Raw genomic sequence first — 24,942 nt, 5'->3', positions numbered from 1 at the left:
GCCACTATGTCACTACTGAAGAAGTAGAGTGATCCTTTGTCAATCTGCAGTGTCAAATGGCAACACTCACTGCTGAAGGCAGTTCAGAGACACCAGTTAACCCAGTCTCCATGTGTTACCTTCATACAGGATTTAAACCCAAGGCTGCAAGGAAACATTGCCTACAACTGGACCAACATGTAGCCAAACAAATTCATGGAAAGATGAGTTAAAAGGAAAGGTTTTGTAGAACAAGGTGTAATGGTGCGTTCAAACTAAACGTCTGTGAGGATTAGAGTTTTTCTGTGTTTATTTAGGTTTCTGTGTCAGTTGAGTTTCCGTGTTGTCCTGTTTACCCCTTGATTGTCTCCAGCTGTCACTTGTTTCTCCTGATTGTCTTCCTGTGTATATAAACCCACCTTTGTTCCTTGTCGCATCAGTCTTGTCTATCTGTCCATCTGTCTAGCTGTTTTGCTCATGTCTCATGTTTTGATCAGTTGCTACCAGAATCGAACCTCATCTGTGCTGCCTGAATTTTGGACTTTGGACTTTTGCATTTCTGGATTGATCATTAAATTCACCTTTATTCATCCCACTCTGGGTCCTCAGCGTCTGCCTCACCACCTCACACCGCATTTCATGAAGGCGTCTAAAATGCGTCAAGTTCTGCGCTCTGAATGTAGACGCTTGACATTTTGCTCTACACCTGGCGTTTCAGGCGACTGGTTTATATTCAAAGTCTGCATGGAAGCGCGTCGAGGACACGTCAGACCCGTCGAAATCACTCTAGCACAGGGGTGTCAAACTCAAATGCACAGTGGGCCAAAATTTTAAATTGAACAAAGCCGCGGGCCAAGGTTGAACAAATATGACCCAAACAAATTTTGATTTAACAATAAATATTGAACAAGCAAGGCTTATATAACTTAAAAGTGCAGGCGTGCATAATTGAGTTGCTAAAAATAATAAAACATATAAATGGCATATTAAATAAAATTTAAATAAAAATTGAATGCCTCCTTTCTGAGGTAAATGTCAAAATTTTCTTCGTACACAGGCTAATAAATTTGAAAATAAAATAACATAACAACTATGAATAAATCATTAAATAAACTATGAATAAACCATTCAGGCCTTGGAGTAACAAGAAAAGGTGCATAGAAAACTTATTTATTGCTCATTTTGCGACACACTGATCTACTGTGATGCGGCCAAGTCATCTGCCGATCTTTTCTTGGATGCCAGTTCATCAATGTCGGGGCTCAGAGTTTGAGCTGAGGAAACCTTCATTATCGAACAAAGGTGTTCGTCAGTCAGGCGTCTCCTGTGAGACGTTTACGTCATCTTCACTGAGGAGAAAAGTTGCTCACATACATATGTAAACAGATATTCTGTCTCCCACCTGTCCAGAAAAGTTCTATTTTCTGTCTTTCTTTTTGCCATTTTTTGGTAGGGTAACACAGTGACAGCTGTAGTTTGAGGTCGCAGTGCGGTTTGGGGGAGAGGCACGGGGAGGCGGGGTGCGCCGGGGCTTTCACCCCAAGGAGTGCGCAAGAAGACGGATCACCAACGGATCACCATCCATGTCCGCTACCATAAGTGCTACTGATACAGAGGAGGAGGCGTGTCTGCCTCTGTCCTGATTGACCGTCAAAAAACAGCAGAGCATTATGGGATTTGTAGTATAAGCAGTGAATGGGGCGTCACAGCGTTGCCACCGTATAATACCGGCAAGCCAGCTCTAATATTAATTTGAAATTGCCTCGCGGGCCAAATATAATTACACTGCGGGCCAAATTTGGCCCGCGGGCCAGAGTTTGACACCTATGCTCTAGCGCAGGGGTGGCGAACACGCGGCTCTCGAGCCGCATGCGGCTCTCGACCAATAAGAATGCGGCTCTTTGCCTGTTACCATATTTTCTATATACTGTGGCTCTTTCCTCGTTTCATGTTTCTTTTCTTCTTCTTTTTTTATATCTTAAACACACTTAAATCCATCAGGGGTTATTAAAAACAAATAATAATATTTTAAAATTAATAAATTAATTTGACAGATTGGGTGTTTTTTACGAGACGTAAGACGTAAGAGACGTAAGTGACCGCCAATCATATGCGCGGATTACGTCTCATGCCGGGAAATTAGGTAAACATTTTATATGCATGCAGACCGCAGACTTACCTTCTTTGTAAAAATGGCAAAATGCAAAGCTAAACGAAAATATGACGATGAACACAGGACATTTCTGGAAGAATGGGAAGATGCTTACTTTTTTATTGAACGGAATGGCAAATCGCTCTGTTTATTATGCGATACCACGATATCACATTACAAGGCTTCAAACCTTCAGCGTCATTTTAGCACACTCCATGCTAATATTGACAAGGATTTCCCCAAAGGTACTGAACTACGGAAGCAAAAATTGAGCACATTGAAAAGCCAGGTAAAAAGACAGTCTCAAATGTTTCAGCAATTGACCAAGCGTGGAGAAGCTGTGACACTTGCATCCTATAAAGTGGCATGGAATATTGCCCGTGCTAAAAAACCATACAACGAAGGCGAGTTTTTAAAACAGTGTTTTGTAGATTTAATTGACATTTTGGCTCCAGATAACAAACAACTCAAAGATTCCATCACTGATCTCCAGATGTCACGACACACAGTTGAAACCAGAATATCAGACATAAATAATGCGCTTGAATCTGATCTACATGCAGACCTGAACGCATGTGCTTATTTTAGTGTAGCATTAGACGAGTCATGCGACATACAGGACAAGCCACAGTTGGCAATATTTGTACGAATGATTTCTGAGGACTGCGTGGTGAAAGAAGAGCTTCTCGATATTGTCCCATTAAAAGACAGAACTCGCGGCACTGACGTAAAAGAAGCAATGATGGAAGTATTCAAAACAGCGAATATGTCTTTAGAAAAACTCACCGCAATAGCCACGGATGGAGCGCCATCGATGATTGGTTCTGTGAACGGCCTTGTGGGCCTTTGTAAGGGTGATGACCTCTTCCCCGATTTTTGGAATTTTCACTGCATCATCCACCGGGAGCAACTCGTGTCTAAAACACTGAATTTAGACCACGTCATGAAACCTATGATGGAGATTGTGAACTACATCCGCACGCATGCCCTTACTCACCGACAGTTCAAAAATCTCATTGCTGACCTAGACGGAGACTTGCCAGGTGACTTGCCACTGCACTGCGCTGTAAGATGGCTCTCAAGAGGTAAAGTGGTTTCACGCTTTTTGGAGCTTTTGGAACCAGTAAAATTGTTTATGGCAGAAAAGAACAAAAGTTACCCTCAGCTCTCAGACCCCAAATGGCTTATGGATTTGGCTTTCTTAGTGGACATGCTTTCACACTTGGACAAACTAAACCTGGACCTGCAGGGGAAATTAAAAACTCTTCCTGATCTGACACAAAGTGTATTCTCCTTTGTTAACAAGGTGAAGCTGTTCAAAGTGCACATTCAAAATGGCAATCTGTCCCATTTTCCTTCATTGCGCAGCGCCCAGCAGAAGGCTGGCATTAGAATGAATATGGGTCAGTACGTGAAAATGCTTGCGCAACTGTACGGGAGCATTACTTCGCGTTTTGAGGACCTGCAGCAGAAAAGACCACAGATCGCTCTTCTCATCGACCCTTTTAATGCAGAGGCAGACTGCCTCAAATCCCCGCTTGTCACTGATGAGGCAGCGAGTGAACTGGAGATGATTGAGCTACGTGAGGATGACAGACTGAAATCTCTTTTGAAAGAAGGCCCTGTTGCGTTTTGGAGAGTTGTGCCAACTGAAAAATACCCGTGTGTAAAAAGAGCCGCCCTCAAACTGCTGTCGATGTTCTCCTCAACATATGTCTGCGAATCCCTGTTTTCTACCTTGAAACACGTGAAGTCCAAGCATCGGTCCGTTCTGACTGACACTCACGTAAAGGAACTGCTCCGAGTGGCTACAACTGAATACCAACCTGATTTGCAGAGGATTACTAGAAACAAGAGATGCCAGAAATCCCACTGAGATTATCACCCCATCACCTCCAGCAAGGTAAGAAACTCTGTGATGTAGTTTGAAAAAAATACAATCTGACTAAACATGCCTGTGTGAATATTTCAATATTGATCAATTTACATTATACAGGCCCTATCTATGTATCTGAAGTGTGTTCATTAGTTGCGTGTGTCAGAGCGAGGGATAGAGAGAGCAGTGCCTGTGTGTGTGTGGAGAGGGGGGTGTCTGACCTCCAGGGTAGTTGCTGTATTACCTCTGGCTAAGCTGCATTTGATGTGTGTGTTGAGGGTGGACACTTGAGGGTTATGTTGTAAGAAGAGGAGTGTGTTATTAGAAAAATATATGGTTTTAATTATGTGTGTTTGGGTGCGCATGTGTGTGTGTCTGTCTTGGCAGGTCAGCGCGTGGTGTGGCTCTTGGACTTTCACAGTTAAAGATTTCGGCTCTTTGTGTCTAACTTGTTCGCCACCCCTGATCTAGCGGTTGTTTTCCGTTGCCAGCCTATTTTTGTCGGACGTGTCGGAGGCTCCTAACGGTTCAAATCACGCTGCGCCTGAGATTGTGATATCTAAGTGAAATATATTGAGGTTTCTGGTTGTGGTCATTTGTTGTACTAAGAATAAAGATTTTAGCTCTTGAAATGCAAATCTTTTTACAATCTGGCAAAAGAAACTTCTTCAACATTGGATAGAAACTGTAAAAAACAACAGCTATCTATTTAGAGTAAAATATGAACCGAAACAACTTTTTCAGTTAAAAACAGTGATTTTACAGAATAAGTAAGGAGGATTTTAAATATGTTAGGTAATGTGCAGCTTTTTGACTTTAAGTTAAGAAAAATCTCAGTTTTAAAGAGTTTTTATCTCCTTTCAGATCTTAGATTTAGTCTGATCTCTCGGCGCTTTGGTTCCTCGCAGCCTGAACAACGTATTTACGCTCATCTGAATTTCACTTTGTCCCTCTGCAGGGTGTGTGATTTGATGAGAAACCGCCGTCCTCCTTTGTGGTGAAATCAGAATAATGTTGGACTTCACCAGGCAGAGACAAACCAAATGCAATGCTGCACTGGTTGGTTGGTGTGTGTCTGAAGGCGGGCGTGTGTGTGCGTGTGCGTGTGTGTGTGTGTGTAATGAATACTGAATTACCCTCGGGAGCTGGAAACACTCACACCACTCAGAACCAGAACATGCTTTGTGGGCTCCTAATGGTGGAACAAATACGAGCTCAGATATTTAATTTAAACCGACCGACAGTGACTTGTGTGTGCAGAAGTTTTATAATTTCTTGCTAATAAATTGCACTAAACACATTTTTCTTTTTAATTTGTGTTGATATTAGCAGGTTGCGACTTCAGTAGATTCTCATTTTTCTTGATGGAACGGCTGTTTCGCACTTTATTAGCCCAAACTTATTGGAAATCTTTCTGCTAACCAACCATGTCTGCAGAGAAAAACAGATTCTCTTCTGCCCTCTAGTGGCAGCAGACTGGTAGCGCTGTTAAAAACAAAGGTTTCTTCTATTTTTGCTTTTTATTCCAGGAAATCAAACTAATCTTAATTCCAGACAACAATAAATACAAAAAGCAATGATAAATCTATTATTTCATGTTTATTTATGTACTTCTAACTGCTACTGGTGACAACTGGGAATACATTTTTCCATTGTTGGGAATTTTCAAACTGATAGATGCCACAGTCCAAAAAATTATTTTAGTCTAGTTTCCAGTATGAATATCTTAATATACTTGAATAAGACAAAATGTATTTACAAGTAACTTTTCAGCAAGATATGTGAGCTTTTTTCAAGTCAATAATTCCTTAATATTGATGAAAAAGAACAAGTTGCATTGTGTTTCTGTGTTTGATATGATGTAAAGCACTTTGAAATGCCTTCCTGCTGAAATGTGCAACAATCAATCAAATAAAATTTGATTGATTTGCACTATAAACTAGACAAAAATACTTGCCAAGATTTTGTGTTTTTGCAGTGCAGTAATCGGTTTCTCACCTGTTGTTTGGGGCGTGATGCGGTGGTTTTTCAGGTTCTATTTAGATAACTTTCTTGACTGAATAACATCTGGGTGTTGCTGCTTTTCCAAAAAACGTAGCAAGTTGTAGTTAATTCATAATTTAAGAAAGTAATTTAGATACCATTCCTGTCGTTGTACTTGAAAACAGCTCTTTTTATTTACCCAAGTTACGATGAACTGAGAAAAACATCTGTTTCTGTCACTTTCAGTCTGTTGTGGAAATCTCCTACAGTCTTGTAATTTCCATAAGTGCTTTTCCTACTTAAGATTGATGCGCACGCATGTAGACAGCATGAAACATAGACATGTTCGTTGTTGACAAGATGCAGGACAAGAGAAGGTGATTTCCTTTTCATGTCTACAGCAGGCATGAATCCTGCATGAGGCGCTTTACGGAGTGAGAGCAGAAGAAGACGTAAAAACGTGGCGCTGATCTCAGATTCACTTTGGTGAGTTTCTGATATCGCAGATGGATGTTTTGATTCATCTGCCTGCTGTAGATACAGTAGAAACAGCACAGCTCTACTCTTTTTAGGCTGTTTAGGAATAATAAAGCAGCAGATGCTAAAGTAGTTCCTCCTGAGTGCCATCTTGTTGGAGGAAAAGCAATAAGTGCGGAAGCAGCCCACTCCACTCAATGCCACCTGAATAAGTGATGCTGCAGAAGGACTCTGAAGTGGAAACAGACAGGAAGCTGCCATTCTGTCACCGAAAACAAGCCAGTGAACTCATCATCAATAAGTTGGTGGAAAAACTCTGCTTTTTCACATTTCAGCTGCTCCAGTATGAAATATTTCCAGGAAAGACACTGAGTCAGGGCAAACAGTACCAGATTTATTCTTTTTATTAAAATTGTATAGCTTTTCTGTCCCACACTGCAAAAACACAAAATCTCACCAAGTACTTTTTGATAGTTTCTACTGCAAATATCTCAATACACTTGAAATAAGACAAACTAACTTTTAGATCAACTTTCAACAAGATAAAGGTTCTTAATTTAAGTCAATCATTTATTAATATGGACAAAAAATTGCTAGTTGCATTGGCAGATTGTTTTACTTATAACACATGAAAATTATCTTGTTAGAAATAAATTTATCTGCCAATGGAACTAGAGCAATATTTAAAATCCTGCCAATGTCAACAACACAAAGTGTAAACTTAAAAAAGTGTGGTGGAAGAATGAAAACAGCTCAATCTTTCTTGTATATTTTTTTTAAAACGTGTCTCAAATTAATTAACACAACCTCAATATGCTTCATGTTTAAAAAAGAAACTACATTTACTTGTAAAAGTTGGTTTATTTACAGAAACGGAGCTGTGCAGTTCTGATCTCATCCACCAGATGGAGCTCTATTTCCACATTTGAGTACAGTTTCATCTGAGACCATAACAGATTAACATTTTCACAAATGTTTGACAGAAATCAAATGGAAAGAAGTGAAGAAATGTTTTATTTTCTGTTAAATGTTAAACAAGAATTCAATTAAATTAAAACATTTTACTTTTAGCAACTCAGAGGAAATAGCATTTTACCTTTAAATAGAAAATAGAATTTTTTCTTTGATTGTTTACCTTGAAATATTCATAACTGGTATACTTGAGTGGTGAATAGATTTATTAGGTGAGCTGGGAGAGTTTTTAGCTTCTTATTTCTTTAAAAACCAAGACGTAGATGTTGTGATGATGCCTTCAGAAGCATCCTACGCGCCGCCCGCCCACACGCTGACCGCTGTGGCGTTAACCTGACACACCTCAGGACGGGCTGACGATGGGTTCAGGGACCTCTGCTGTTTGGGATCAGCTCATTAGGCTGCGGGGTTCCTGATTAGTCTTACGGTGTTGTGCTGTTGAAAGGCCTCGTTTTTAACCCTGAAGAATGAGCTGGACTGTAATTAACCTTCTGCTAAATGTCACTGTGGGCGTTTTAAAGCTTTAGGAGGGAAAGTGGCAGCTTTCAGGTAGTCCAGTGAAGAAATGGAGTCTTTCGCTAAGTCCACTTAAATTTATTAAAGGAGACCTGTGACTCAAAATTTACATTTTGCTCGTTTTGTTCTTCCATTTGTGTTTCTGTTGCTTCTAAAAACAAACAAGGCACTTAAAAAACCTACCCAGCTGTTTTTTGCCAATAAGTTCATGTCTTTTGGTGCCTTGAAAATGAGCCAATTTAAAACCTCACAATTTTTAAGACACACTCAATTGGCACTGCCGTTGCCTAGCAACCCCAGTAAAGCCCAGCCACTTTAACTCGGCTTGGGTTGCTAGCTAAAGAATGTTTTGTCAGCTGCACAATGGCTGCTGGAAATGACAAATGTTTTGTTGTTTACTTACCATCCAGAAACCACTTCTTGTTGGTTGTGCAGGAGGCTCCCCGTCTGCTTTTCAAAGATATACTATTGCATAATTACGCATCTGTTTTCAGCCATTTTCACGTGAGTGTAAATGTTACGTTTACACTTACACCAACTCATTGACTATGTGTTCTGTCTGCTTTCAATAAGTCCTTAAAATTAAATAATTTTGAACATATTTCCACATTAATCAGACCTTCCATGATTTCAGGATTGATTTTGTAATGTTTTTCACAATCCATGTCACAAATTTAGAAATATTTGCAAACAATTTAGCAATATTTGTACTTTTGCATGATGGCAAATGTTATTTTTGTAACTCTTCATGTCGATTACAGACGATAACTTGACTTCAAGTACAGCAGTGTAGTAGAAGTAGGAAATACTGCCACCATTTTTGAGGAAGATTTGCACAAAAATTGTAAGAATCTGTTCATTTGAGGTGAATTTCTGCGATTGTGGAATTACAGAAAACTTGACAGACTAATGAGGCAGCAATGTAGTAGAAGTAGGAAATACTGCCACTTGCAGGTGGGAAGCAGCGGAGTTAGCATCACTTAAACTTTACATTTTTGACCATTTTTGTGGAATATTTGCAGGAAAAAATGCGCCGATCTCCTGATTTAACATAAATTTCCTGGATTCATTAAAAACTGGAGGGACTTATAGATGTAACTTGACAGTAAACAAGTAAAATCTGATTTTATTTGATTGATAAAATAATATTAGAGCACACAACTGGGCCACATTAAAAGCTGCGGTGGACCGGATTTGGCCCCTGGGCCTTGAGTTTGACACATATTTAAAGACTGTTGCTATATGACAGCCTCATGACCATCATCGCATGCTAACAGTTCAATATTCGGGTAGCAGATGCAATATTTCACAGTAACATGTCCTGGAAAGCATCATCGGTTGTTGGCAAGCGCTGCTAATCCGCCTCTTTTGCTTTTGCTTTAGCTCTATGTCGATGTTTCAACTTCCTCCTTTTCTCTCCATTCAACTCTGATTTGAGTTCACAGTTAAGGTTTTTTCTAGCTTTTGAGATAATAAACAGCTGCTCCCAGTTTTACAAAAAAAATACGTTGTTACCACGGTTAAACATCATCCAGCACCTGATCTGTCTAAAAGGAAAAATAGAAAAAGGGAAGAACTGCCCAAGCAATTTGAAGAAAAATCTAGAAAACAAATGAATAAGAGTTGCTAAAGTTTGAAATACAAATACTCAAGTAAAATTACAATTTCATAGACTTTTTTTATTTAAAAAATAATAATTTTTCTGTTGCTCCTGCCTCCTTTTTACCATGAATGTCTGTTTTTCTTGGCAATTTAAATGCTCTTTTTTCTCTGTCTCTTTAAAACAAATCGCCTGAGATTTGTAACGTTTGTGATTGTGAACGCACATTTTCTTGGATTTTACTCGACCTTGTGGGGGGAAAAAGTCTTCAGAAAATCTGGCCGTTCGTTCCCGTGGAGGACGCGCCGTGACAACAGCGTCTCGCTGAATTACCCTGGTACCTTGACTGGCTCCTCACGTCGGGTTTCCATGGCAACCCAGGTTGAAGAGTTGATTGAGAACGGGCAGAAGAGAAGCAGATGATGTCTGTCTTCATTGAGTCACTCACCTCAAATTAGAAAATGCCGCATGAGATGGGAAACGTTCTGAGGAGATGAAGATGTTTATGAATGCGACTCAGATTGATGAGACTTTGATTGGACGTTTGTTATGCAGCAAACCGTCCTGCAGCTTCCCCTCCTCCTGCAGCTTCTCACCACTTCCACCTCCCTGCACAAGAAACCAAAGTGGGGGCCGACCTGCCCGAAAACCCTGAAAGTAAAGCCGATAATTCAAAAATAGTCTGGATGTTTATTCTGTCTTTAACTGGGTTAGCTGAGCTGAGCTCTCACATCCCTGTGATTAAAGGATTTGATTTAAAGCGTTGAATAAAAGGAAACAGTTTCATAAGAAGCCAAATTAAACTGAAAAGATGTAAAGATGTTTCTGGATTGTCAAAAGCAGCGATCCACTAAAGATAAAGTTTGTTCATGCTTAGCCTGAATATCAAGATTCCCTTTTCCCTGCTGCTTCACAGAGCCTCAGTGATGATCATGGATTTTATACATCATAATGTTCTGTCTTCGCTGCATGGTGCCAAAGATGTACTAGGGGCATTTTAGAGTGAAAATAGGAGTACATTTCCACCAAAAAGTCTGAAATTTTGAGATTCTCAAAAAATTCAGAGAAAAAAATGTGGAAATTTTGGAGTTTGAAAAGTCAGATTATGCTAAAAAGAAACTCAGATCTCAAAAGTTTCTTTTTAGCATAATCTGACTTTTCAAACTCCAAAATTTCCACATTTTTTTCTCTGAATTTTTTGAGAATCTCAAAATTTCAGACTTTTTGGTGGAAATGTACTCCTATTTTTTACTTTTTTTCTTAAAAAGTAAAACATTTTTAAGAAAAGAAATACTCCGAAATTTTTAGATTACTCTCAGAAATTTTCTAGAAAAGAAACAAAAGAAATTTTGGGGTTTGAAAAGTCAAAAATCGGTAAGAAAAAACTCAGAAATTTTCTACATAAAACATGGTAATTTCTGAGTTTTAAAACAGTCAGAGCTTTAAGAGTCAAGTCTTGAAAATCAAAATATTTTTCTTTTTTTACATTTCTAAATATTTGTCTGGAATTTTATTTTTTTTTTCAAACTCAGAAATTTACTTAAATAATATTACGAGCACTCCAATACAAAACAGCATCTTATGAAATGATATTACAAATATTTGAATACTTAATCTGTGAACACATCATCATCGGATTTCAGTTTTTAAAACCAAACAGGAAGTGCTTGGGAAACCGTTAATTGGTGCATTTCAGTAATAAATACATTCAAATTAAATTTTAATTAAATTAAAGATGATTTTTTTGAACCACTTGGTTCCAAGGAACTGGAAGAACACTCTGCATCACTTTTGCTCTTCTTCTTTCTGAAATCTGGTTTTTAAAAGACGTCGCCAACCACAGAATCAAAGTAAAAGCCGAGTTAGTTTGAATAAAGATCCATTAATGGTTCTTTTTTTTTTTAAAGCACTCTCTGTAAAAGCGTCTCTCAAACATTTCATCAAAATCTGAATCACAAGTGACTGAAGGAGTTTCTTCTAATCTCATGTTGTTCTCATACCGACCCAAAAGACATCCAGGAGTTCTGCTTCTTTTCTTTACGTGTGTGCGTGTGTGTGTGTGTGCGGGTGTGCGTGTGGGTGTGTGTGTGGGTGTGCGGGTGCGTGTGGGTGGGTGTGCGTGTGGGTGTGTGTGGGGGTGTACTGGCGTGTGTGCGCCGGGGTGTGTGTGTGTATGTGCAAATAGAATACCTTGTAAAGAGCTTTTGCTCTTTACATTTAGATTCCTGATATTTCAGGACTTCTGACCTTTTTCGAATGCAAACCGTTGTCACGGCAACCCACCGAGCTGAAAGGTTCGGCTGCACTGGCCACCGTCATGATAAATAAAGCTAAATAAAGCTTTAAACCGTCATAGTTAAGCAGTCACAATATCTGACAATGCAGGAGACTAAAGAAAGGAAATAAAATGTTAAAAATTTCTCAATCTTTTCCTCCTTTGGGCTGCAAACTACAGGCTCTTATTCATATTCCATAAAGATGGAAATTATCAGATAAAACGCATGTTTATGTTTATTGAAATCAAGTTATTGTTTTAGACTAATAGAGCAAAAACATTGTTCCACTTAGACCTTGAATTAAAGTGAACATAAAAGCGAAATTTATTAAGAGCAAAGTCTTTATTTCAGTTGAACATTTTAACAACTTTGTTTGGTAAAACTACTTAAAAAAAAAAAAAGTTGCCTTTTTATTATTTTAAATGACGCATCCTCGATAAAATGGGCGGAGCAAGAACACATCCTGGTACTTTGAGCGTTCTTGCCTGGATGCGTACTTCGAATTGGATCAGTACTTGGGCTGCTGTCGCTGATCTTCCACAAGAACACAAGTACAGACAAGAAGGCATATTGAGAAACGGCCCAGATTGTCCCCCTTTGGACGTCCTTGTGGAAATAACAATGGAATTCTATGCAAAGAAAGTTGTTTTTTAAATTCAGAGTACATATAAATCTGTATAAAAAGGTAACAAACATGAAGTTGAGTCATCTTGTGTTCTTATTTCTCTGCATCGTTGCCAAACAAGGTCAGGTCTTATTAAGGAATATTACCAGCTAATGGCATCCATAGAGTCCAGGATGGAGAAATTATCATTGCAGACACATTTTTCTCATCCAACAGATTACCGACTTATATGGTGAGGAAGGTTCTAATGAGAGACCAGCATGGAGGCAAAGACACGTTCAGTTAATAGCCGGTGCATGTTTCCGTGTTATTTGGTCACTTTGTCCCTCAAATACCAGTTTACCCTGAGCACAAAAATTCAAAAATAATTTATTTGTTCTCAGATGTTGTTGCCTTTAGTTTGTTTTCTGAAGAATATGACCTGATAGGCTGACCAGCAACAAAATATCAGATTGATTTTTAATAATGGACAAAGTAATTGTCATGGTCTGTGCTTTTCCTTGTTTATTTAGAGTGTTCTGTGTCCCTAAGTCTCTTCGTTGTCCTGTCCTCCCCTTGATTGTTCCCAGGTGTGTCTCGTTTCTATGATTACCCTCCCGTGTATTTAACTCCACCTGTGTTCCTTGTTCCTCGTCGGGTCCTCGTCAATGTCTAGTCTATTCGTTGTCAGTGTGTCCTTGTGCCTGCTGCTCGTTGTTTGGACTGTGCTTCGTCATTAAAACCATCATTATTCATCATACCTGGGTCCGCTGCGTCTGCCTCACCATCCCTCACCTCACCTATTCATGACAGTAATATAATACCAGAAAACGCAGAAACAGCAATATTAGCACCATGCAACAAAGTAAAAAACTGCTAGAAGAATTCAGTTTTCCTGTATCCTGAAGTGGCATAGAAAGATCTACAGCGGCCTATCAGGGTTATTGTAGTTCTGTGTTTCTAACATAACGTGTGCAGTTATTTTTATTTTATTCCCTAGTAAAACCAGGAGGCTGAATGTGGAGGCGTTCCCAGTCCAGCCAGGAGACATCCAGCGTGTCCTGGGCCTCCTCCCAGTGGGACGTGCCCAGAACACCTCGCTAAGAACTGAAATTTTCTTGTTTTTTCTTGAAAATTTCTGAGATTCATCTAAAAATTCCTGAGTTTTCTTGGCAGAAATGTTCTTTTCTTTTTTCTACCTACTACAGCTGCTCCACTTCCTGCTTTTGGAGCGGTCTCAGGTCCGCTTGGCGTTCACATATGCATTTGAAGCGCCCCAAAGTTCCCTACAACCGAATCGAGACCGAGGTTTGTTGATCTTTACCTCCTCAACTGAACTGAACTTTCTACACAAACAAATTAGAGTTCAGTTAAACATTTCTGAGTTTGAAAAGTGAAAGATTTTTAAGAAAAGAAACTCAGAAATGTTTAGATTACTCTCAGAAATTTTCTAATAAAACGGAAAGGAAAAGAAAATTAAAACATGGAAATTTCGGAGTTTGAAAAGTAAAAAATCCAGCCTAGAAAACAATTTAGAATAAGATCAGAGAAGGCCATTCCTTCAGTTTGTGTTACTGATGTTTCTTGAGTTTGTATTTTTGTTAGAAAAATGTAAGCTCCTATTTTTTAACCGAGAAAGTTCATGTTTCCAGCACCTCCAGAGCAAACCGTTGTTCCAGGTAGTTTAAGAACCGAACAAACGGTTCAAACGTCTTACAGAACCAACAGCTTTTATCAGTGACTCAACCAATCGCACTGATTGGTGTAACGACTTATAAACCTGAAACTGATGGAAGTTGGTCTAAAAGGTGAAGCAGGAAAACAAACTTATTTCTTCCTTTTAAGTCCATTTCAGACTATTTTTAATAAAATGTAACACAGGAGACTCTCATAACATTCCTTTAAATCAACACCAAAAAGAAACTTCCTTAAAAGCTGTGAACTGCCTTTAATTCCTTCCTTTAGAGCGATAATGTGATCATCTTCTCCACCATTAAAGATTGTTTCTCCAAGCAGCACTCACTGTATCATTACACTGCCGCAGATTGTTGACCTGTCATTGTTCAGGCTTTTTATCCACAATCTGTGAACTGGAGTTACGTAACGACCAAAATGACACCATGAATTTTCTCTTTACCGCTTCGTATGATGAAATAACACCGTCCTGACTCCGTGTTTATTATCTTCACTTTTACATTTACATTCATTCCAGAAGTTTAATTTGGTATTATAGTACTTTTCTTCAGACTTTTCTTTTTCCACTGACGAATGTCTGGTTTGACAAACCACCGCAAAGATCTTCAAAAACAAGAAGTGTGTGCACAACTCTGAGTTTAATTTATCAATAATGTTAAAAATGTCTCACACAGGCTCAAAATTTACTTTTCAAAAACCCTCTAACATGATTTTTTCTGCTACTCTTTCAGGGTTCATACATTTTCCCAATTCAAGCACTTTTCAAGCATTTTCAAGGTAAGTTTTCAAACTTTTCCAACACCATTTTGATAAAAACGAAGTGGTGCTGAACTAAAAAAAGACAGTTTCAATTTACTATTATATAATTTATTGCTGTGATTAATAATGTCTAATAATGGTACAACTAAAACACTAATTTAACAAAAAAGGGAAAAACTATTTCAGTAACTTTATTTAATGTTTAAAATATAAGCAAACTTTTCTTTCAAATACAAAATCAATAAGTCATTTAGGCATGAGTAATAATAACTATTAATTATACTGAATCAACCCAAACAAATATTGTTAAATGCTAAACAGTTTGCAAAAAATGTTACAAAAAATAAAAAATTCTCGCTAAGTTTTCTCACTGCTAAATCATAAAATCCTGCCAAGTATTTTGGTCGAGTTTCAAGTGCAGATTTCTTTGTACAATAAAAACAAAACAAAACTAACTTATAATAAATAGGAGTTTGTGTTAAGTGAATAATTTGCTAGTATTAATATGAAAGTACAAGTTTCTGTGGCAGATTATTTCACTTATAGCGAGATTTTTTTCCTTATAAATAATCTGCCATTGGAACTAGAACTTTCTCATAAATATTAAGTAATTATTGACTTAAAACAAACTCACATTCTACTGGAAGTTACTTTTAAGTTAGTTTTGTGTTTTGCTGGCATTTAGCAACTAGAAATAATTTTGGTGATTTTAATTGACCTAAAACACAGAAAGTGATTTAACTTTAGACAGGAGGAGAAAATGTGTCTGTGTCTTTTACCTGGTTTTAGTCATAAATAATGTTTTCCACATTCCAACTTTTAATCAAACTGTTGATTGCACTTTATTACAAACTTTTGCAGTTTGAATATTAAGCACTTTGTACAGAAATCAAGCTACTTAATTTAAATTCAGCCGTACGAACCCTGCTCTTTAAACATGTGTCTGCATAACTTGCCGTGTTTTTTGCCGTTCCCGCTCTGTGATTCACGCGCAAATTTCTTTGAGGCGGACTGTTGCTAACGGTGGGAATCAAAGCGACAATGGCACAGAATAACCTCTGAAAAATAAAAGAAATTGGCCTCTATTAAAGCTAATTATGGAGCTGAAGCAGCATTGACGTCTGCCTGTGCCATTTGCAGCTTTTATCTCTCTATGAGATGCCATTAACTTTGCAGAAGCTGCACGGAAAGCAGGACATGTTTGGAGTTTGTTTGTGAGCTGAAAGTCAGTAAGTTCTGCCTCGTCAGAGTGCCGACTGTTTGTGTGTGATGTTACTCAGATGTGTTGATTATCGTTTTGTTCCAGTAGTTTTAAGCAGCACCAGCCCTCAGAGTTGGTCCTGTCACATTTATGACACTCCAAAAAAGTAATGGCATCAATCAACCAAAAATAAGTCGGATTAGTCACCTAAACGTGGATCAATTTTCACTGAAAAGTCTCCAATAATTATAATTTTAGCTCATTTTGGACCATTTTCTTTCCCCGTACGTGGTCCTGCGGTGAATAATTTGGGTGATTTTATGAAATTTAAGGCAGCAGCAGAGATGGCGGGATGATTTTTTGAAAGTAGAACCAGAACAAAAGAACAGATCCAACCATTTACCCTTCAACCTTCCACCTGAATTACTTTTTTAAGTGCTTTTCATGCAAAATGTCAGAGGCCATCAGTTTTATCCTCTGACCACAGGAATATTTTAATCAGACACATTCAGACTTTAAAAGTGGAGACATTTCTTCAGATAGATTCTTCTGAACCTCAAACTGTACTCACATAAAAGTAGCACTACTTCAACTTTTGTTTACTCGAGTGAAATTAAAAAGTATTTAATCTGATTAAATGTTTTAATTGAATTATAGATGAAGTTGTTTTGTGTTACCACACTTGGATTTTGTGCTTAAACTCTTAGTTGTAGTGCGTCTTTACTTTTTATTTTGTGTTTTTAAAGGAAATGCAATCAAAACTGTGTCTGTGTTTTGAAATTAATAATAAATGAATGATAAAAATGGATATTAATGAAGGCAGTTCATTATTTCTGGTCTGTTGAAACAAAATCTACCAAAACTTTTTCTCTTTAGAGTTTGAACAGCTTTGCAAGTGTAGACAAGTTTAAAAAAAAAAAAAAAGTTTCTCCAGTAATTTAAAGCTCCATCAATCTGTTAAAGTCATAAAACATTAGCAAACCTATCGGTGTATTTACATGTTAAACATCAGGAGATGCAGCAGAGACTAGAACCTGTTAATGAAATCTCTGAGCTGATTGTTTCCATCCACGTCCTTCAGTGGATCAACGCAGCAGATTAAGGAGTGCAGCTCCAGGGATAATGGAGATCTCTGCAGCCTGTAAGCGTCCATGAACAGCTGCTTGGTTCATTCTCAAATAATCAATTCAGAGTTATTCTCTGGCGGCTCACAAGATGCAGCATCGCCTCCTCGTTTACAGGCTGCTGGAGGAAATGAGTTTCCTGCTCAACGGGAGACGGAATAACGTCCAGCAGCAGGAACAAATAATACAGAATATTTACATGAATATTTATTTAGCGTCTAAAATGACTAAAACTGCTGGATCTTTGATGAAAATATTCATCATCATGTCTGGAAAATATGGACTTCTGGTTATTTTTAAGATCTGATAGAATATGGAAAAATATTTTAATTACTGGAGTTGATCGTCTTTTCTGTTGTATAAAAATTATATCTATTCAATTAAACATGACCTATTTATCAATTAGTTCATCCGTCCATTTATCAGTTCATCCATCCATCCATCCATCCATCCATCCATCCATCCATCCATCCATCCAACCGTCCATCCATCCATCCATCCAACCATCCAACCGTCCGTCCGTCCGTCCGTCCGTCCGTCCGTCTATCTATCCAATCATCCGTTCATCTGTTCAGTTAGTTAAAAGTTTTCACATAATTCAGCAGATTTTAAAGCTTCTGTTCAATAATGTGAACAAAAGTCAAACACCAGATTTATTTTTATGTGACCAAAATCCAAAATTGTATCATCATAATTGGGTTAAACTGAAAACAATAGTCATAACATGAACACAAATTAGTTTTTTCCCTAATTGAAATAAAAAAGCACAATATTGACTTAGAAACACGGTGTAGCAGACTGTTTGTGTTGCCGCAGTGGGGAATCCTTCCTGCCTTTCGCCTGATTTCAGGATGAATTTCTGCTCCTCATCCTCACTCATCTCACAAACGAGAAAACCGGCAAACTCCTGAGTCACTCAGCTCCAAATGAGGAGTCACAAACTAAACTGATAACGAGTCCAAGGTAATTACTTAGAAATGTAATTATTGATGCTTTGTCTCGGCACTAATTGTGTTTTAGCCTTGTTAGAATACTAATGATGCTGCAGTTACACACAAATAATGACAGTCTATCAATCAGGAACACCTTTGATTTCCTGCATGTTGGAAATCAAAAGGTTTAATTATATCCCTGAGTAACAGCCTCTCTTAATATCTACAGAGGAAGATGCTTTAGTTTTAAACAAATGGAACAATATGAGCCCAGTGTTTCCAGGTAGCAGATGTTCAGAAACATAATTTCTTCTGCAGTGTGTTTGTGAGGTCGAAATGACCAGACTCGATTTGCGTTGGTCAGTTTGTTTTTGCAGTCTCGGTTTGAACAACGTCTTCATCAGCGAGACCCGACGTCCTGCTGCTGAGTCAAAGCCGAGTTTAGCTGCAGGAAAAACAAAACAGGAAGGACGAGATCCACTCAGACGGCACCACACTGCTGGAACAATTCAAACGCAGGAAGCAGAAAAGCCTCTAAAAGTTGATCTAAATGCGTTTCCCAGCTGTTTTCTGAAATACTCCGGATTCTGTCTCTTTATCCTCCTCCACAAGGAAAAAATCAAATTTGCTTCAACTTCTAGTTGGTTATGTTTGTTGTTTTATGTCTAGAAAAATTAGGTTTGCTCATTCAAATGTAAAACCTAAATTATTACTTTTGTGACAAACCTTTTTAAAAATAAAGCGTTTTGAAGTAGTTTTTCCAACTATATATTTTTCTTATTTTTATTTATGAAATTGTATTAATGTTCATATCTTGTTTCTTACAAATTAAATTCAATTGTTCTAACGATTAATCAATTAACCTTACGATAAAAGCCTTTTTACGTTAGAAATACGCTAAAAGATGCAAATAAAAGCTAATTTAATACATTTTTTAATAAAAAAAATTTACATTTTACTGTCTAAAATGCAATAACACAACATTAGCTGTGCTTCTTGCAGAGTTTTGGCTAAAACGTATTGATTTTAAAACAAGCTACAATCAAAGACAAATACAAAGGTCAGTTTTAAGAGTCAGTAAATTGTAATTTTGTGTTACACATTAACAAAACTCTTCATCTTGAACATTTTACTTATAAAATGATTTCATTTTCACGGGTTGCTTTGACTTTATTGCTTCAGAATCAGTAGAAAAAAACCCTTATTTCCCTCTATTCCTCTGAATGTTTTTGTTATTTCCGAATCCATTTACTGGTCTAAACAGCGGATGTTGTTTCTCTAACTTTGTCAGTTCAGAGAAACGACGTTTCAATTTGTGTTTCACTCAGCTTGTTTCCTGAGATCGTAGATCAGCAGCCAGCAGCGTAGCGATGATTTCTGACCCGACCTTTCAGGAAGAAGTCGGCGAGGTTTCGCTCTCTGTAATCAGGAGACACTCAGAAACCAAGTGCTGCTTTCTCTCCACCAGCCTGGGAAAGGTCAACGATGTTTCCTTTATTAGGAAATAAAAACATCATCCCTGAATCTACAAGAATGTTTCCTCATATCTCTGCAGCTCCAGTGAAGTGTAATCATTTAGCAAACGTTCAAATTGCTTCTCCTATCAAATTCCACTTGGAATGGTTTCTTTTTTTTCCTGGGGATTTTTTTTATTTTTTTATTGCATTTTGCTGGAAACCTTCATAAATCACAGAGAGGATATTTGAAGAAGCAGAGGGATTAAATCACTAACTTCATTTCATTGTTCTGCTTCTGTTTTGCAAGACAAAGATTAACAGCTTTCATAAACTTAATCTCTTCAAAATCTAAATTAAAATCCGTCAGCATGCTTCGTTATTCAGAACATATTTTACTGCTAAACCTCTATAGCTGGAAAAAAATATTTATATAGTTTATAAATTAACTGTTTTTACTAAATAATCTTCCTTTAGTCATCCCAAATAAGTATATTTAGAAATATTTGCTAACACAACAGGATCGACAAGAGAGCAGATGGAAAATGATCGATTAATTATTTAATCTAAAGTTAATTGATTTGTAGATCTTATTAAGTGGCCATTTTCTTACAAAATTTGAGTTCTCTATTGCTAAATGTTTCGATTATTTTGTCAGCTGTATTAAATACTGACTGAATAAACAGAAAATTTTGGTTTTCTCACATAATTAGACGCATTTATAAAATATAATACAGGATCCTCGCAGGTTGCTCAATTGAAAATTAAAGATTTATACAGAAGTTTTGTCTGGTTGAAGGAATGTTAATACATTAACTCACAATATCTCTCAAATACACTTTGCTTATTGCCATCATGTTTGGAATATCTGCTTCCTTGCAAAGGTAGAAATTGGAGTCTTTCTACGCGACAAATATTTTAATCCCAAATTCCTGTGTTTAAAAGGCAACAATCTGAGGTTGATATTCAGGTGTCAACAATGAATTCAAGGTTTTATTTTCTGCATTTTTTTGCAGGTTTGCCATGGAAACAGATTTAAAAAGGCCTTGCATTAAAACAGAAATAGCCTTGGTTTGGTGCTTGGCTTTTTTGTTTTCAGAAATCATCGTCTATGTTTGGGAATCTGTGAATGGATGAACGTTTGAGCTTCAACCAAATGTAAAGTTCCTTAGTATTTAGTATGTAGTGAGCGATTAAATGACTTTTTTAATTCTGTAACTCTTTCTTTGTAAAATGTAGCTGTGAGTGAATCAGAGTGCTGGAGTTTTTAGCTTCTTTTAAAAGTTTTAAAGTTTTTTTCAATCTCCACAGAACAGGCTTTGAGGGTCTTTTAGATATAAATGGTGTTTGTGAGGATTTTAGAGAATCAGGGTAGTGGTAACCAACTTGAAAGTTGTTTTCAGTATAAATCCCACTTATCAAAATCAACATTATTGGCCAGGATTTTGTGCATAAATTGCATTTTTTCTACACAATCAGCAGCTTATATACATTAAGTATAAATAACCAAGTTTTAGGAGAATTAAAATAAAACATGGAGGGAAAGTCAGTTCTGATAATCAGCAGGATGGATGAGCCAAACCACACAGTAACTGCGTTTCGATTACAAATGTGTGAAAATCTTTTTCTATATTCTAGCGTAAAAAGCACAATTTTGCAATTGTAGAGTGTCCATTACATAAGAAAAATAAATTAAATCACATGTGAATAAAGTCGTTCACGCGATAAGTTATTAAAAATCATGGCAGCGACGAATGTAAACAGTTATATGACATATATTCATCATCCTACTACTTCCTGTCGTCTTCTTCTGCATTTCCAGCAGTAGTAACATCCTGCTGTTGATCATGTGACTCGTCTGATGTGAAAAAACTGTTTTCATTGCAATTTTGCGAAATAAAAATATTTTGAGATGGCCAAAAAGCTTATAAACTTTTTAGCAGAACATTTTAGTTTCCATTAAACAGATTCATTTTTATAATTTTAATGTGCAAAACTCCATTAACTAATGGACCAACACAGACCAGTCTCAGTAATTCAAATTAAATTTAACTTTAAACTACTTTAATGTAAATTAAATGTTATTGTAACTCTTAGTAATTCAAATTCTACAAAGAGTTACTGTAGTTATTGTAACGGCCATGCAGAAGATTATCAGTAGCTGTGGATGAAAGTCTCGTCTTCCTCTTTGCTTTTTGTACATTTAAAATAATTATAATAAAAAACCAAAAGCCACACACTCATGTGTTTAAAAGATACATACAGGAGGAACTGAGAAACTACATAAAAGAAAACACAACAATGCTGTTTTGTTCCAGTTTAAAAGACGTACATCCCAATATGATCAGGATAAAGAAACCAGCAGATGTTTTGAGTTTGTGAAGTGGTTTGTTCTCTCTTTGGAAAAACAGCAGCAGCTAAAAGCCTGAGCAGCTTTAGCAGCTGTTTTGCTTTGATGCATTTATTCTCTTCTCCCGTCTTTGATGATCTGAGTTGTTTCTGAGCAGCAACCCGAGTGTCTTGCAGAGTGGAGGGAGAGCGCTCTGAAACAGGAGCACCACCGGCTGCTGCAGGCCTGACCAGTCGGAAAAATCACATCACAAATGGATCTTCAGTTAGAAGTCATGAACAATATGATCAGTCCAGCATGGTGGGAACGCCCAATCTAAACGTCAGAGTTAAGGTTTATTTGATGAATGTAGCATTCTGTAGGTCCAACAGTACCAGTAGCACACAGTTACACAGAAATATGAGTTGCAGCGCATACAGAGGCTTGTTTTGTCTCCATGGTAACACCTTCACCTTAACAGGGAGATATGATTGATTATGGCAGCGACTTATTGTATTCAGGCATCTAGACCCGCTGAAGACTCAAAATTAGAAAGAGAATTTTAATTACTTTGAATGTATTAAGGTTGTTGTTGCCAGACAGCTTTGTCTGAGTGTTTTAGAAACTTCCTATCAAACTTTCTGTTCCCACTTCTCCTCTTACTTCTGGTGTTCCTCAGAGCTTAGTCCTTGGGCAGCTTGGTTTCATCTTTTGCCATTTCAACCTTCAGTTCCTCTGCTATGCAAATGACATCCTGCTCTAAATAAATCTGCAAACAAGAGTCATCAAAGAGGAATTTAAACACAATGGTGTTTTTTTATCTAGATGGATATTTTTGAACGACACCCAGCTAACCGAATCCATGGAGATATTTTATAATCTCCAGCTATTTGCAAATAAATTTTCCAAATACTTATATTTAAATACATAGATCTGGGAACTTTGTAGTTCACAGCTACCTTGGTAGTTACCATAATTAACTGTCATGGCAGTTGCTATGACAACAATAAATAAGCTACAGGCTTAGAGCTAGCTCTCGGCTCATTCTTATTAACTTATGAACAATATAAGTATGTTACAACTATTACTCAATTACAGTATGTGAGTTCTGTACCCACCTCTGTGTAATACTGAGATAATTATCAGTGATATTTGTACTTAGTAGCAAAATTAGCTTAGCTAATGTAGCTTTTATCTGCTAGCTAAGACGGACATGTAGTCTGTTTGTTACTACATGTACTCTGCCAGTCACCAGAACCTTGTCGTTCACCAGAACCTTGTTGTTACATCCTTTATAAATCCGTTTAAATACTGATCGTTTGCATCCATGGATTTATGTGAAGCTCCTCCATGGTATAAACACTCTTCATGTTCATTAAATAGTGAACTATGTCATAGCAGGAGATCAGAGGCAGATTGTCCACATCGTCTGACATGTTTCCATTCTCTGCCTCATGCGGGTCGATACCAACAGCAGCCATTTTGTTGATATGTCTTTTTCTTGCACATTGGTTAAGAGTCCCCATAAACCTTCTTTTTGTTGGTCTTGAGGCCATGGTTCATCTATACTTTCCACTGACCTTGCCTACCAAGATGGCGCCATTTAGACTTGTAGGAACTATGTATAGTTTTCTACACATAGAAAACGACTTTAATTGTTTCATTGTTGCCAGCTATGATTAGCAGCACTTGCTAATATTGTTTCTCTCTTGCATTTTGAGCACACAAGCATTATGCAAATAGAGGTTATGAGATATTATGTATTACAAGTTTAATTTGAAAAGAACTAGAAGAAAAAAGCATTTACTAGTCTTTATGTGTAAGACTGCCATGTTGGATTTCGAAGTACATTTATGGGCATCTGTTCCCTCCTTTCCTTTCTTTTTTCTTTTTACTTTTTGAAATATAATCAACAATCTTAAAGCAATATTTTGCTATTTGGTTTTGTATTTTTGTGACCAAACAATCAGTTTCCTATTTATTTGCATCAAGATAAACTAAAACCTTCAGGTATTTTAAGCAGGTAAGATAAACTTGAGACATTTTTCTAAATTCAAAGAAAAAAAAAACATCCAGTTTATTATTTGTTCCCTTGTGTAAAATGAGTAACACAGAAACAGGCACATTTTTTGGGAGCTAAATATATTAGGGAACATGTGGTGAATCACAGAGATCTGATTTAGGCAGAAAATAAATGAGATGCCCAGAAGATGAAAAACAAGCTGACATGTCATCAGTGTGCGTCATTGTTCAGTGAAGATGTAAAAAAACAAGTTTTTAAAAAAAATAAATAAAAGTATATTAAGTTGGAGAGAGACGGCTGTGGTTAGGAAAGCAATGAGTATATTTTATTTTTATTCAGAACTAAGAAAATTGCGCTGATTACATGAAGTAATAATAATAAAAATATATCTCAAAATGTTTATTTTATTAATATGACTACAGTAAAATATAGCTTCATATTGAAGATTTTTAATGTTAACTTAGACATTTGATTATCAATTTAAAGTTATTGGGCTTCAAGGCTTCAATTTAGATTTTTTGAAACTATTTGGTAGATTTTATTATTGATACCTGTTGGCATGACTTCCTCCAAAAACCTCATTTTCTCTGGAGCTTTTTAAGCTGGTTTAATTCTGTATTGCACAAAGGCTGACATTTTCCGAGCATTAAAGGCTGGCGCGATCCGGCAGGTTGTTAGTAAAAGCCTTGTCTTTCCAGGAAACCTGTTGCTTTTCACTGCAGTCTGACAGTTTTCTAATTGCTCCTCCAATCTATATACCTTGAGAACATTCAACAGATTTCTTTAGTGTTTTTAAAACACACACACTCATAACACGGCTCTCTGTAGAGCAGATCTTCAATACAAACAGCAGTAAACATAATGAGATCTGATGGAGTTCATCCGCTTTGAGCTAGCTGTCACAACAATCGCAGTCAGGAGAGGATAGCTGTCGGGAAATAAAGCTCCAAAATGATCAATAGTTCATATTTTTTATTTAATCTTGTAAAG

General features: G+C 37.1%; 2 protein-coding genes across 3 annotated transcripts in view; both read left to right on the top strand.

The window, feature by feature from the left end:
• Positions 1-2,055: 2,055 nt before the first annotated feature.
• Positions 2,056-4,475, top strand: LOC116711455 (general transcription factor II-I repeat domain-containing protein 2-like). The gene is made up of 2 exons (XM_032550775.1): positions 2,056-4,034; positions 4,395-4,475. Exon 1 carries the CDS (start codon positions 2,136-2,138, stop codon positions 4,005-4,007), a length of 1,872 nt encoding a protein of 623 aa, XP_032406666.1. The 5' UTR covers positions 2,056-2,135; the 3' UTR covers positions 4,008-4,034; positions 4,395-4,475.
• Positions 4,476-13,258: 8,783 nt separating this feature from the next.
• Positions 13,259-24,942, top strand: part of drosha (drosha ribonuclease III) — a 533,117-nt gene continuing 521,433 nt past the window's right edge. Inside the window, exons 1-2 of one of the 2 annotated variants that reach the window (XR_004337233.1) lie at positions 13,259-13,743; positions 14,862-14,907. The gene's annotated coding sequence lies outside the window, so the exon portion shown is untranslated. The remainder of the gene's footprint in view (positions 13,744-14,861; positions 14,908-24,942) is intronic. The other variant, XM_032550765.1, reaches the window with a different exon arrangement.

The sequence above is a fragment of the Xiphophorus hellerii genome, chromosome 21 (assembly GCF_003331165.1).
Source record: "Xiphophorus hellerii strain 12219 chromosome 21, Xiphophorus_hellerii-4.1, whole genome shotgun sequence".
NCBI classification, from domain to species: domain Eukaryota; kingdom Metazoa; phylum Chordata; class Actinopteri; order Cyprinodontiformes; family Poeciliidae; genus Xiphophorus; species Xiphophorus hellerii.
Note: the sequence above shows the minus strand (reverse complement) of the source record. Positions and strands in the feature narration are given on the sequence as shown.

Bases quoted from the DNA above. Each gene is read 5' to 3' on its own strand.
- LOC116711455 (XM_032550775.1), top strand. From the start codon at position 2,136: ATGCATGCAGACCGCAGACTTACCTTCTTTGTAAAAATGGCAAAATGC.